This window comes from Pipistrellus kuhlii, unplaced genomic scaffold (genome assembly GCF_014108245.1).
Source record: "Pipistrellus kuhlii isolate mPipKuh1 unplaced genomic scaffold, mPipKuh1.p scaffold_m20_p_2, whole genome shotgun sequence".
Classification (NCBI taxonomy): domain Eukaryota; kingdom Metazoa; phylum Chordata; class Mammalia; order Chiroptera; family Vespertilionidae; genus Pipistrellus; species Pipistrellus kuhlii.
In genome coordinates, this window is record NW_023425515.1 from 5,074,689 (window position 1) to 5,087,670 (window position 12,982).

General features: G+C 52.5%; 3 protein-coding genes across 3 annotated transcripts in view; 2 read left to right on the top strand and 1 right to left on the bottom strand.

The window, feature by feature from the left end:
- Positions 1–12,982, bottom strand: part of TSPEAR (thrombospondin type laminin G domain and EAR repeats) — a 121,691-nt gene that overhangs the window by 44,526 nt on the left and 64,183 nt on the right. The window lies entirely within an intron of this gene.
- On the top strand, positions 3,289–4,247 carry LOC118723232 (keratin-associated protein 10-7-like). The gene has a single exon (XM_036445380.2). The coding sequence runs from the start codon at positions 3,359–3,361 to the stop codon at positions 4,100–4,102; it is 744 nt and encodes a 247-aa protein (XP_036301273.1). The 5' UTR covers positions 3,289–3,358; the 3' UTR covers positions 4,103–4,247.
- Positions 8,211–9,030, top strand: LOC118723231 (keratin-associated protein 10-3-like). The gene is made up of 2 exons (XM_036445379.2): positions 8,211–8,428; positions 8,522–9,030. The coding sequence occupies exons 1-2, from the start codon at positions 8,240–8,242 to the stop codon at positions 8,984–8,986; spliced, it is 654 nt and encodes a 217-aa protein (XP_036301272.1). The 5' UTR covers positions 8,211–8,239; the 3' UTR covers positions 8,987–9,030.

The window sequence follows — 12,982 nt, forward strand, 5'->3', positions numbered from 1 at the left end:
CCCCACATGTGGAAAATCACAGCCCCAAAGAGACCCTGGAAGGACAGGTTTACAGACTGAGAGCTGACACAAGAGGCCTGAGCAGCCTCAGCTGGGAACTCAAATTTTTGGGTCACCCTGCACAAGCCCACAAAGGACCACACAGGTGCCACAAGTGTTGATTTGGGGGTTACAAATGAATTGTAGTGAGTAGGTGAATTCACAAATAAGGAGTCCCTGACTAATAAAGATTGACTGCATACCTCTATCATTCCTCTATCTGGATATAGATAAAGTCTGTGTATAAATTTTTTAAAATACAAATCGTTTCATAGTTTACCCAGTATGTGTTTTTTTAAAAAACAAAAACAAAAAAACAAAACAAAACAAAACACCTTAATAATGTGGAGCTCCTTCCCTATGAATACATGGAGACTTCTCTTCCTTGTTGATAGCTGCCTAGAATTCCTCAATGGCCTGGGTGCTTCTTTCCTATTGCTGGTAATGAATTATACAAGCTTACTGGCCTAAAACAATGCACATGTCACCTCAGAATCTCTGGGGTCGTGCTGTACTGGGTTTCTTGTGGGTTCGCATCATGGGGTCTCATCTGGAGGCTCGACTGGGGAAGGAGTTTCTTCCCAGCTCATGTTCTCATCAGAACTCAGTTCTTTGACGGTGGTCTGGCTGAGGGCCTCTGTTTCCTGGTGGCTGTAACTGGTATTGCTCTCATTTCTTGCCACAAGGCCCTATCCATGGGCAGTTCACATGGGACAGCTGGCTCTGACAGCCAGCACAGGGCAGAGCCTCCTCCCAAGACCAGCATTACAATCTTACACAGTGTTACCACACACATCCCATCAGCTTTATGCCTGAAGCATGTCACAGGTCCTGACTACACTCTGGGGTTAGGGGCCACAAAAATGTATAATACCACTGTTTTATTCCTAACTTAAAATAGCCATTTCCACTCAGATTATTTTTGTCTCCCTTTCCTTCAATTATTGAGATAGGTGTATTAATGTCCCAAATTATGACTTTATCATGATCTATAATATATCTACTTTTAGTCCTGTTAATTTTTTATTTCTATGTTTTAAGCTATGTTACTAGGTACTTACACATTTGGAATTGTTATAGCTTCCTGGTGGATTGACCCTTTCAGCTCTATGAAATGTCTTTATCTCAAATAATGCTTCTTGCCTTAAAATATATTTTTCCTGATATTAATAAGCCACACCAGCTTTCCAAAGTTGGTGTTTGCATGATGTATTCTTATCCATGTTTTTACTTTTAATCTTTTGTAAACAACACACATACCTATTTATATCTACTCCCTGATTACATGTTTTCTATTTGCCCCAAAATGTTTTTTTTTATTTTTTTATTTTCTGACTATTTTGAGTTAACTGAGTATTTTTTTAAATATATTTTTATTGATTTTTTACAGAGAGGAAGAGAGAGGGATAGAGAGTTAGAAACATCGATGAGAGAGAACCATCGATCAGCCGCCTCTTGCACACCCCCTACCGGGGATGTGCCCGCAACCAATGTACATGCCCTTGACCGGAATCGAACCCGGGACCTTTCAGTCCCCAAGCCGACGCTCTATCCATTGAGCCAAACTGGTCTCAGCTTAACTGAGTATTTTTATAATTTCTCTCTTTTTTTTCTAATCCTCACCAAGGGTAAGCTTTTGTTGATTTTAGAGAGAGAGGAGAGAAGAGAGAAAGAAACATCGATGTAAGAGAGAAAAACTGATCCATTGCCTCCTGCATATGCCCCGCTGGGGATCAGCTTAGCAATGCAGTTAAGTGCCCTGACCAGGAATCTAACCCACAACCTTCTGGTATATAGGCCTTCGCTTCAACCAGCTGAGCCACCCAGCCAGGACCATTACCCTTTTCTACTCTTGATTAGTTACCCACTGTATTCACTGCCCTCTCAGTGGTGACCCAGAGATTGTAGTATCCATTCTTGGTTAGTCAAGTACACATGGGCACTCTTACCACCTTCAAAGCAATGCTGAGACCTCAGAACACTTTAACTATTTGCCCTTCTCACCCTGACTGTTAATATTGCTGTGAATTTTATTTTTCTACTAGAGGCCCAGTGCATGAAATTTGTGCACTGGGCGAGGAAAGGGGGTTCCCTCAGCCAGGCCTGCACCCTCTTGTAATCCAGGACCCCTTGGGGGATGTCTGACTGCTGACTTAGGTCCGATAACCTCAGGGATTGGGCCTAGGTCAGCAGTTGGACATCCCTCTTGCCGTCTGAGATGCCTCACTTCTTACCACCCACCTGCTCACTGCTTCTTACTGCTCTATTCTCTGCTCCTTAGTGCTTCCATGGAGGCGGGAAAGGCTCCCTCCACTGCCACTGCACTCGCCAGCCATGAGCACAGCTTCTAATTGAGTAGCGCTCCCCCTGTGGGAGTGCACTGACCACCAGGGGGCAGCTTCTGCATTGAGCGTCTGGCCCCCTAGTGGTCAATGTGGATCATATCAACTGGTTGTTCTGCCATTTGGTCAATTTACATATTATATAGCGTTTTATTATATAGGATTAAAAAACACGAAAATAAATAGGAAGCACAAGCAGTACTCGTTTTCCATACAGAGGCCTTGCCATGGTGGCTGTGCTCTCTGCAGGGAGGTGGACAGGGACCTCTGGCTCACACACACAGCTCCCGATGTCGGGCACATGCAGATGGCACAGGAAGGCTGTGGGCGGGCGCAGGGTCTGTGCCTCACTGAGCGGTCGGGCAGGTGACAGGGCTGTGCATCGCCCACCCAGGGACGTGGAGGTGCCACTGCCAGACTATCCAACTTGACCTGCTTGGCACCTGGCCCAGGGGTGTCCCTAACCTGGAGGGCGTGCTGGCAGCCACAGTTAGAAATGCTCCAGCCCCTGCCCTCTCTGGCCCAGGCCCTCCAGCCAGGCGCTTGAGAAGCAGTGGCACCCAATGATCAGAATCCCCTAGTGTGCGGGACACCCCAGGTGTCCACATTGGGCAGCTGGACTAGGAGAGGTGGTTCTCTCATGAGGCCAACTCAGACACAGGAACATGCTATTTGCAGACACACATCCTTCTACCTCAATGTTATGAACTAAAGGCAGCTTAGGGTGCATCCACAGAGCGCACAACACCCTAGCAGCTTTATCAATGAGCAACAACTCACAGAACAAAAACACACAAACCCGGCACTAATGAGAGTTCTCTGTGTCCCAAACACAAACAAGGAAGAAGCTGTGTGAGCATCCTGCGGGGAAACACAGTCAGAGAGGGTATAAAAGCCAATAGCCCCGGGCACCTTACACACTCACACTCACTCACACACTCACACACTCAAACCCTCCTCCAACTCCACCGCCCACCATGGCCGCCTCCACTCTGTCCGTCTGCTCCAGCAACCTGAGCTATGGCAACCGCTCCGGCCTGCCCGGGTCCAGTGACTCCTGCGCCGACTCCTCCTGGCAGGTGGACGACTGTCCAGAGAGCTGCTGTGAGCCCTCCTGCTGCGCCCCCACCTGCTATGTCCCCAGCTGCTGTGCCCCCAGCTGCTGTGCCACCACCTGCTGTGTCCCCACCTGCTGTGTCCCCAGCTGCTGCCAGCCCACCTGCTGTGTCCCCAGCTGCTGTCAGCCTTCCTGCCTGACCCTCATCTACACCCCAGTGAGCTGCATGTCCAGCCCCTGCTGCCAGATGTCCTGTGGGTCCAGCCCCTGCCAGTCAGCCTGCACAAGCTTCTGTACCAGCTCCTGCACGCCCTCTTGCTGCCAGCAGTCTAGCTGCCAGCCCTCCTGCTGTGTGTCCGTCTGCAGCACACCTGTCTGCTGCAAGCCCATGTGCTGTGTGCCCGTCTGCTCTGGGGCCTCCTCATGCTGCCAGCCCACCTCCTGCACCTCATCCTGCTGCAGACCCTCCTCCTGCGTGTCCGTCATCTGCCGCCCCGTGTGCAAGCCTGCCTGCTGTGTGCCCACCTCCTCCTGCTGTGGCCCCACCTCCTCCTGCCAGCCCAACTGCTGCCGCCCGTCCTCCTGCATGTCCCTGATCTGCCGCCCCGTGTGCTCCCGCCCGGCCTGCTGTGTCCCGACCTCGACCCAGAAGTCCTGCTGCTGAGTGATCGTCTTCAGGGCACCCAAACACTCAAGAGCTCACGGCCATCTGCACCCCAGGGTTCTATACTGACAGCCAAGGCAGCTGACAAGTCCCCTCGTTTGTCCCCTCACTGGGCGTTTGTGGTCGCCCGGCCACTGCTGTGCATCTCTCCTCTGGAAACAGTTTGCCACTTCTCCACCGACGGGCACACAGCACTTCCCCCAAATCACCGTGCCCTGCCACCTGCCTGGGCTGGCAGTGACCCAGCAAGGCCAGCTGGACTCTCTAGGCCTTGGGGCCTGGAGAGAAGTGAAGGGAGAGAAGTTTGCCACCTCAGCCGTGTGGCTTAGCACCCCACTGCATCCTATGCTGGCTTCTTCACCTCCTCCCGCCCTACCCCCATTCTGTGCACTGTCTGTCCCCTCCAATAAATGCCTTGCCTGATGCACTTAACAGGACTCATTTTTCTTGTTTATAACAAAGACCTCTACCTGGCCAGCATTTGGTCATAAGTCGTCCCCTGGGCCACCATGTTCCTGCCCCTCAGTGGTGACCTGGGAGCCCCTGTCACTCTGACCACACCTACGTCCAGGAGATGGACATGCTTTCTGGACACAAAAGCTGAGTAACCTGACAGCGGGGCCTGCCCTGGGGGAGGGGCTACTCTTCAGGGGGCACCCGGGCTGTGCTCAGTGTCCCACTCAGTAGGGCCAGCTCAGGAAGCGGTTCGCACAGCAGGTCCCCAGCACATGTGACTACGGTGCCTCAATGGGCCTAAACCGCCTGTGCTGACACCGGCTCTCCCTCTGGGAGCCTGGAATTTGGGGAAGTGCCGGGCAGAGGTGCCACGTGACCAGCCCCTGATAAGAACCCTGGGCCCTGATCGCTGACAAGGTCCCCAGTAGATATCTCACAGGTGCTGTCACACTCCTTGTGGGCAGTTCAGTGCATCCTGCATGATCCACTGGGAGAGGCTCTACACCCGATGTCCCCAACTCCTCCCGGGAGCCCTTTCCTGTGCTGACTTAGCTCTGTGTACCAAGTCCTAAGAGTTCTAGAGAGGCATCGAAACCGGGGGGCTGAGGACCCCAACACCCATCAGAATGAAAAAAAAATATGTTCAAGTCTGATAATAACAAACAGGCCTAGAGTGGAGAAGGTACATTTTAAACATGTAAGTCCCACTTAAATAATGTTGACTGGTTAAAAGCGTAGGACAGGAGGATGGAAAACACATCCCCAGACGGGGACGGGAGATTCGCAATGCACAGACCCCCAGGGGTGGTCCGAGGCCGACTTGCCCAGCTCCTGAGAGCTGACCATGCACCCCTCTTCCCAGCTCAGTGCTCAGTAACACCACATTGGGAGCTATTGTAGGAATAGTTACACCACGGAAATTGGCAAACACCACAAATCCAGGTGTTTGTTGTTTTGTTTTACAGGCAGCCAGTTATTAAACATTTACCAATAAACCCTACACATAGACAACCAAGAACTCATATTCAGAATCCTATCTAATAGAGAGGGAATATGCTAATTGACTGTCACACCCTCAAAGATGGTGGCGCCCACAGCCACAAGATTGCAGTGCTCAGTCACCTCAAACCCATCAGAATGGCAGGTGCCTGCCTCCCGAGTCCCCCAGTCCCCTCAGCCCCCCAGCCACCCAGGGCCAGCCTGAGATGCAGGCAAGCCTCGAATGGCAGCTGCCCAGCTGCCCAGGGCCGCCTGAGGCTCAGGTAACCAGGTCTGGCCAAGGCTTGCGCTGCCGGCAGTGGCAGCAACAGAGGTGTGATGGGGTCATCACTTTCCCCTGATCACTGGTCGCCTCCTGCCCCTGAGGGCTTCTGGACTGTGAGAGGGAGCAGGCCAGGCTGAGAAATTTTTCTCCAGTGCATGAATTTTCATACACTGGGCCTCTAGTATATAATAAATTTCTACAAATCAAAAAGTACAATAACCCTATTTAACTAAAATGAGCAAACAGCTTGAACAAGCACCTGTAAGAAAAGATATTCAAATGTTCAGTGAGCAATTTACTCATCAGAGAACTCAAATTAATGCAACAACACCAGTCCCTCACACACTTTCCAAAATGAGTAAGATTTTAAAAGATTGACAATACCTCATTTTATACAGGATATACAGTCATTGGAATTTATAAAATTGACTAATGGGAAGGAACATTTCTTTAGGAACACGTTGGGCAGTGTGCATTAACTAAACTCATGCCTGTCCCGTGACCCAATAATTCTATTGGTGTCTGTACCCTGGAATTACTAACTATGCTCATCAAAACCAAAATGTACAAGACTTTTCATAACAGCATTATTAATTTATTTACATAAATATGGAAATAATGGAAATTTCCATCATTGATAAAGGGAATACATAAATAACATAAAGCAGGGTTTGAAATACCTCACAGGGAAAAAACAAAATAAAGAACTACTGATTCATGCAGCAACATGTGTTTATCACAGGCATTTTATTTTTATTTTTTTGAAAAGTACTGAAACAGGGTGTGCGTCCCCACCTCGGCCCAGATGTCCTGCTGCTGAGTAAAACTGTCCTCCAGCGCCAGCCAGCTCCAGGGAGTCTCCCTCTCCAGCACCTAGAAGCCCCTGGAAGCCCGTGACATCAGGCTTCTGTGGCCCCACTTCCTCTAGCCCAGTCCTGAGTGAAGGGGGGAGGAGCTAGAAGCTCATGAAGCTCCTCTCCTGGCCACATAAACACGATGGCCCTGGGTGCCCTGCTGTGCCACACCACACTTCCTGGCTCAAAGCCATCGCTCTCTTATGGTCAGGGATGGGCCCTGCCTGACCCTGGTCCCACACGCCTTACCACCCACCTGCTCACTGCTCCTTACTGCTCTGTTCTCTGCTCCTTAGCGCTTCCATGGCGGCGGGAAAATCTCCCTCCACTGCCACTGCACTTGCCAGCCATGAGCATAGCTTCAGGCAGAGTAGTGCTCCCCCTGTGGGAGTGCACTGACCACCATGGGGCAGCTTCTGCATTGAGCGCATGCCCCCTGGTGGTAAGTGAGCATCATAGCAACTGGTCGTTCTGACATTTGGTCGATTTGCATATTGGGGTTTAATTACATAGGATTAAAAAACAAGAAAACAGCTGAAACCGGTTTGGATCAGTGGTAGAGCGTCAGTCTGCAGACTGAAAGATCCCAGGTTGGATTCCGGTCAAGGGTATGTACATTGGTTGCGGGCACTTCCCCAGTAGGGGATGTGCAAGAGGCAGCAGGTCGATGTTTCTCTCTCATCGACATTTCTAGCTCTCTATCCCTCTATCGTCATCTCTGTAAAAAATCAATAAAATAGATAAAACAAACAAACAAAAAAACAAACAAGAAAATAAACAGGAAGCACATGCAGTCCTTGTTTTCCAAACAGAGGCCTTGCCGTGGTGGCTGTGCTCTCTGCAGGGAGGTGGACAGGGGACAGGGACCTCGGGCTCACACGCACGGCTCCCGGTGCCGGGCACATGCAGATGGCACGAGAAGGCTGTGGGCGGGATCTGTGCCTCACTGAGTGGTCGGGCAGGTGACAGGGCTGTGAACCACCCACCCAGGGACATGGAGGTGCCACTGCCAGACCATCCAACTTGACCTGCTTGGCACCTGGCCCAGGGGCGTCCCTGACCTTGGGGGAGTGCTGGGAGCCACAGTTAGAAATGCTCCAGCCCCTGCCCTCTATGGCCCAGGCCCTCCAGCCAGGCGCTTGGGAAGCCTTGGCCCCCAAACAATCAGAATCCCCTAGTGTGTGCGGGACACCCCAGGTGCCCAGAAGGGGCAGCTGGACTAGGAGAGGTGGTTCTCTCATGAGGCCGACTCAGACCCCGGGACATGCTATTTGCAGACACACCCATCCCACCTCAATGTTATGAACTAAAGGCAGCTTAGGGTGCATCCACAGAGCACACAACACCCTAGCAGCTTTATCAGCGAGCAAGAACTCACAGAACAAAAACACAAACCCGGCACTAATGAGAGCCTCAAACAAAAACAAGGAAGAAGCTGTGTGAGCATCCTGCAGGGAAACACAGCAGAGAGGGTATAAAAGCCAACAGCCCCGGGCACCTAACACACTCACACTCACTCATACACTCACACACTCAAACCCTCCTCCAACTCCACCGCCCACCATGGCCGCCTCCGCCCTGTCCGTCTGCTCCAGCAACCTGAGCTATGGCAACCGCACCTGCCTGCCCGGGTCCAGTGACTCTTGCACCGACTCTTCCTGGCAGGTGGACGACTGTCCAGAGAGCTGCTGTGAGCCCTCCTGCTGCGCCCCCACCTACTATGTCCCCAGCTGCTGCCAACCCTCCTGCTGTGTCCCCAACTGCTGCCAGCCAACATGCTGTGTCCCCAACTGTTGCCAGCCCTCCTGCTGCACCCCCAGCTGCTGTGCCCTGGTCCCTACCCAGACCCTCATCTACAACCCAGTGAGCTGCATGTCCAGCCCCTGCTGCCAGATGTCCTGTGGGTCCAGCCCCTGCCAGTCAGCCTGCACAAGCTTCTATACCAGCTCCTGCTTGCCCTCTTGTTGCCAGCAATCTAGCTGCCAGCCCTCCTGCTGTGTGTCCCTCTGCAGCACCCCTGTCTGCTGCAAGCCCATGTGCTGTGTGCCCGTCTGCTCTGGGGCCTCCTCATGCTGCCAGCCTACCTCCTGCACCTCATCCTGCTGCAGACCCTCCTCCTGCGTGTCCGTCATCTGCCGCCCCGTGTGCAGGCCTGCCTGCTGTGTGCCCGCCTCCTCATGCTGTGGCCCCACCTCCTCCTGCCAGCCCAGCTGCTGCCGCCCGTCCTCCTGCATGTCCCTGCTCTGCCGCCCCGTGTGCTCCCGCCCGGCCTGCTGCGTCCCCACCTCGACCCAGAAGTCCTGCTGCTGAGTGATCGTCTTAAGGGCACCCAAACACTCAAGAGCTCACTGCCATCTGCACCCCAGGGTTCTATACTGACAGCCAAGGCAGCTGCCAAGTCCCCGCACTGGGCGTTTGTGGTCACCCGGCCACTGCTGTGCATTTCTCCTCTGGAAACAGTTCCCCATTCTCCACCGACTTCCCCCAAAGCACCGTGCCCTGCCACCTGCCCGGGCTGGCAGTGACCCAGCGAGGCCAGCTGGACTCTCCAGGCCTTGGGGCCTGGAGAGGAGTGAAGGGAGAGAAGCTCGCCACCTCAGCCGTGTGGCTGAGCACCCCACTGCATCCTATGCTGGCTTCTTCACCTCCTCCTGCCCCAGCCCATTCTGTGCACTGTCTGTCCCCTCCAATAAATGCCTTGCCTTATGCACTTAACAGGACTCATTTTTCTTGTTTATAACAAAGGCCTCTGCCTGGCCAGCATTTGGTCCCAAGTCGTCCCCTGGGCCACCGTGTTCCTGCCCCTCAGTGGTGACCCGGGAGCCCCCGTCACTCTGACCACATCTACGTCCAGGAGATGGACATGCTTTCTGGACACAAAAGCTGAGTAACCTGACAGCGGGGCCTGCCCTGGGGGAGGGGCTACTCTTCAGGGGGGACTGAGGCTGTGCTCAGCGTCCTCCTCAGAAGGGCCAGCTCAGGAAGCGGTTCGCACAGCAGGTCCTCAGCACATGTGACTATGGTGCCTCAATGGGCCTAAACCACCTGTGCTGACACCGGCTCTCCCTCTGGGAGCCTGGAATTTGGGGAAGTGCCGGGCAGAGGTGCCAGGTGACCTGCCCCCGAGAAGAACCCTGGGCACTGATCGCTGACAAAGTCCCCAGTAGACATCTCACAGGAGCTGTCACACTCCTTGTGGGCAGTTCAGTGCATCCTGCGTGTTCTACCGAGATAGGCCCTACAGGTGATGTCACCAACTCCTCCCAGGAGCCCTTTCCTGCGCTGACTTAGCTCTGTGTACCCAGTACTAACAGTTCTAGAGAGGCAACAAAACCGGGGTGCTGAGGACCCCAACACCCATGAGAATGAAAAAACAGTTTAAGTCTGATTATAACAAATAGGCCTAGAGTGTAGAAGGTACATTTTACAACATGTAATTCCCACTTAAGTAACATTGACAGGTTAAAAGAGTATGAGCAGGAGGATGGAAAACACAGCCCCTTATGGGGACGGGAGATTCGTAATGCACAGACCCCCAGGGGTGCGCTGAGGCCGACTTGCCCAGCTCCTGAGAGCTGACCATGCACCCCTCTTCCCAGCTCAGTGTTCGGTAACACCCCATTGGGAGCTATTGTGGGAATAGTTACACCACGGAAATTGGCAAACACCACAAATTGGGGCCTTTTTGATGTTTTATTTCACAGGCAGCCAGTTATTGAATATTTACAGCAGACCCTGCACATAGACAACAAAGAATGCGTATTCAGAATATGTAATACTTTTCTACAAATCAAAAGTACAATAACCCTATTGAACTAAAACAAGCAAATGGCTTGAACAAGCACCCATAAGAAAAGATATTCAAATGTTCAGTGAGCACTTTACTCATCAAAGAACGCAAATTAATGCAACCCCAGTCCCTCACACACTTTCCAAAATGAGTAAGATATGAAAGGATCGACAATACCCCATTTTATACAGGATATACAGTCATTAGAATTCATAAAATTGACTAATGGGAAGGAACATTTCTTTAGAAAAACGTTGGGCAGTGTGTATTAACTAAACTCATGCCTGTCGCATGACCCAATAATTCTATTGGTGTCTGTACCCTGGAATTACTAACTATGCTCACCGAAACAAAAATGTACAAGACTTTTCATAACAGCATTATTAATTTATTTCCATAAATATGGAAATAATGGAAATTTCCATCATTGTTAAAGGGAATGGATAAATAACAATAAAGCAGGGTTTGAAATGCGATGGTTTACCTCACAGGGAAAAAATAAAATAAAGTACTACTGATTCATGCAGCAACATGTGTTTATTATAGGCATTTTTTGTGTGTGAAAAGTACCGAAACAGGGTGTGCGTCCCCACCTTGGCCCAGGTGTCCTGCTGCTGAGCAAACATGTCCTCCAGGGCCAGCCAGCTCCAGGGAGTCTCCCTCTCCAGCACCTAGAAGCCCCGGAAGCCCGTGACCTCCGGCTTCCGTGGCTCACCCCAGCTGGGTGCGGCTCAGTCCCACTTCCTCTAGCCCAGCCCTGAGAGGAGGGGGGCAGGGGCTGGAAGCTCACAAAACTCCTCTCCTGGCCACAACCCTGGGTACCCTGGCTGTGCCACATCACACTTCCTGGCTCAAAGCCATCGCCCTCTTCAGGTCAGGGATGGGCCCTGCCTGACCCTGGTCCCTCACTCCTTACCACCCACCGCTCACTGCTCCTTACTGCTCTGTTCTCTGCTCCTTAACGCTTCCATGGAAGCGGGAAAGGCTCCCTCCACTGCCACTGCACTCGCCAGCTATGAGCATAGCTTCAGGCTGAGTAGCACTCCCCCTGTGGGAGTGCACTGACCACCAGGGGGCAGCTTCTGCATTGAGCGCATGCCCCCTGGTGGTCAGTGAGCATCATAGCAACTGGTCGTTCTGTCATTTGGTCAATTTGCATATTGGGGTTTTATTATGTAGGATTAAAAAACAAGAAAACAGCCGAAAGCAGTTTGGTTCAGTGGTAGAGCATCGGTCTGCGGACTGAAAGGTCCCAAGTTCGATTGAGGTCAAGGGCATGTACATTGGTTGCAGGCACATCCCAGGCAGGGGATGTGCAAGAGGCAGCTGGTCGATATTTCTCTCTCATCAATGTTTCTAGCTCTCTATCCCTATATTGTCATCTCTATAAAAAATAAATAAAATAGATTTAAAAAAACAAAACAAAAAATAAGCAAGAAAATAAACAGGAAGCAAAAGGAGTCCTTGTTTTCCAAACAGAGGCCTTGCCGTGGTGGCTGTGCTCTCTGCAGGGAGGTGGACAGCGGACAGGGACCTCAGGCTCACACGCACGGCTCCTGGTGCCGGGCACATGCAGATGGCCTGGGAAGGCTGCGGGCGGGGTCTGGGCCTTACGGAGCGGTCAGATGTGTGACAGGGCTGTGCACCGCCCACCCAGAGACATGGAGGCGCCACTACCAGACCATCCAACTTGACCTGCTTGGCACCTGGCCCCGGGGTGTCCCTGACCTGGAGGGCGTGCTGGGAGCCACAGTTAGAAATGCTCCAGCCCCTGCCCTCTCTGGCCCAGGCCCTCCAGCAGGCGCTTGGGAAGCCGTGGCCCCCAAATGATCAGAATCCCCTAGTGTGTGCGGGACACCCCAGGAGTCCACAAGGGGCAGCTGGACTAGGAGAGGTGGTTCTCTCATGAGGCTGACTCAGACCCTGGGACATACTATTTGCAGACACATCCATCCCACCTCAATGTTATGAACTAAAGGCAGCTTAGGGTGCATCCACAGAGCACACAACACCCTAGCAGCTTTATCAGCGAGCAGCAACTCACAGAACAAAAACACAAACCTGGCACTAATGAGAGTCTCAAACACAAACAAGGAAGAAGCTGTGTGACCATCCTGGGGGGAAACACAGCCAGAGAGGGTATAAAAGCCAACAGCCCCGGGCACCTTACACACTCACACTCACACACTCACTCACACACTCAAACCCTCCTCCAACTCCACCGCCCACCATGGCCGCCTCTGCCCTGTCTGTCTGCTCCAGCAACCTGAGCTATGGCAACCGCACCTGCCTGCCTGGTTCCAGTGACTCCTGCGCCGACTCCTCCTGGCAGGCGGATGACTGTCAAGAGAGCTGCTGTGAGCCCTCCTGCTGCCAGCCCTCCTGCTGTGTCCCCAGCTGCTGCCAGCCCTCCTGCTGCACCCCCAGCTGCTGTGCCCTGGTCCCTACCCAGACCCTCATCTACACCCCAGTGAGCTGCATGTCCAGCCCCTGCTGCCAGACATTCTGTGGATCCA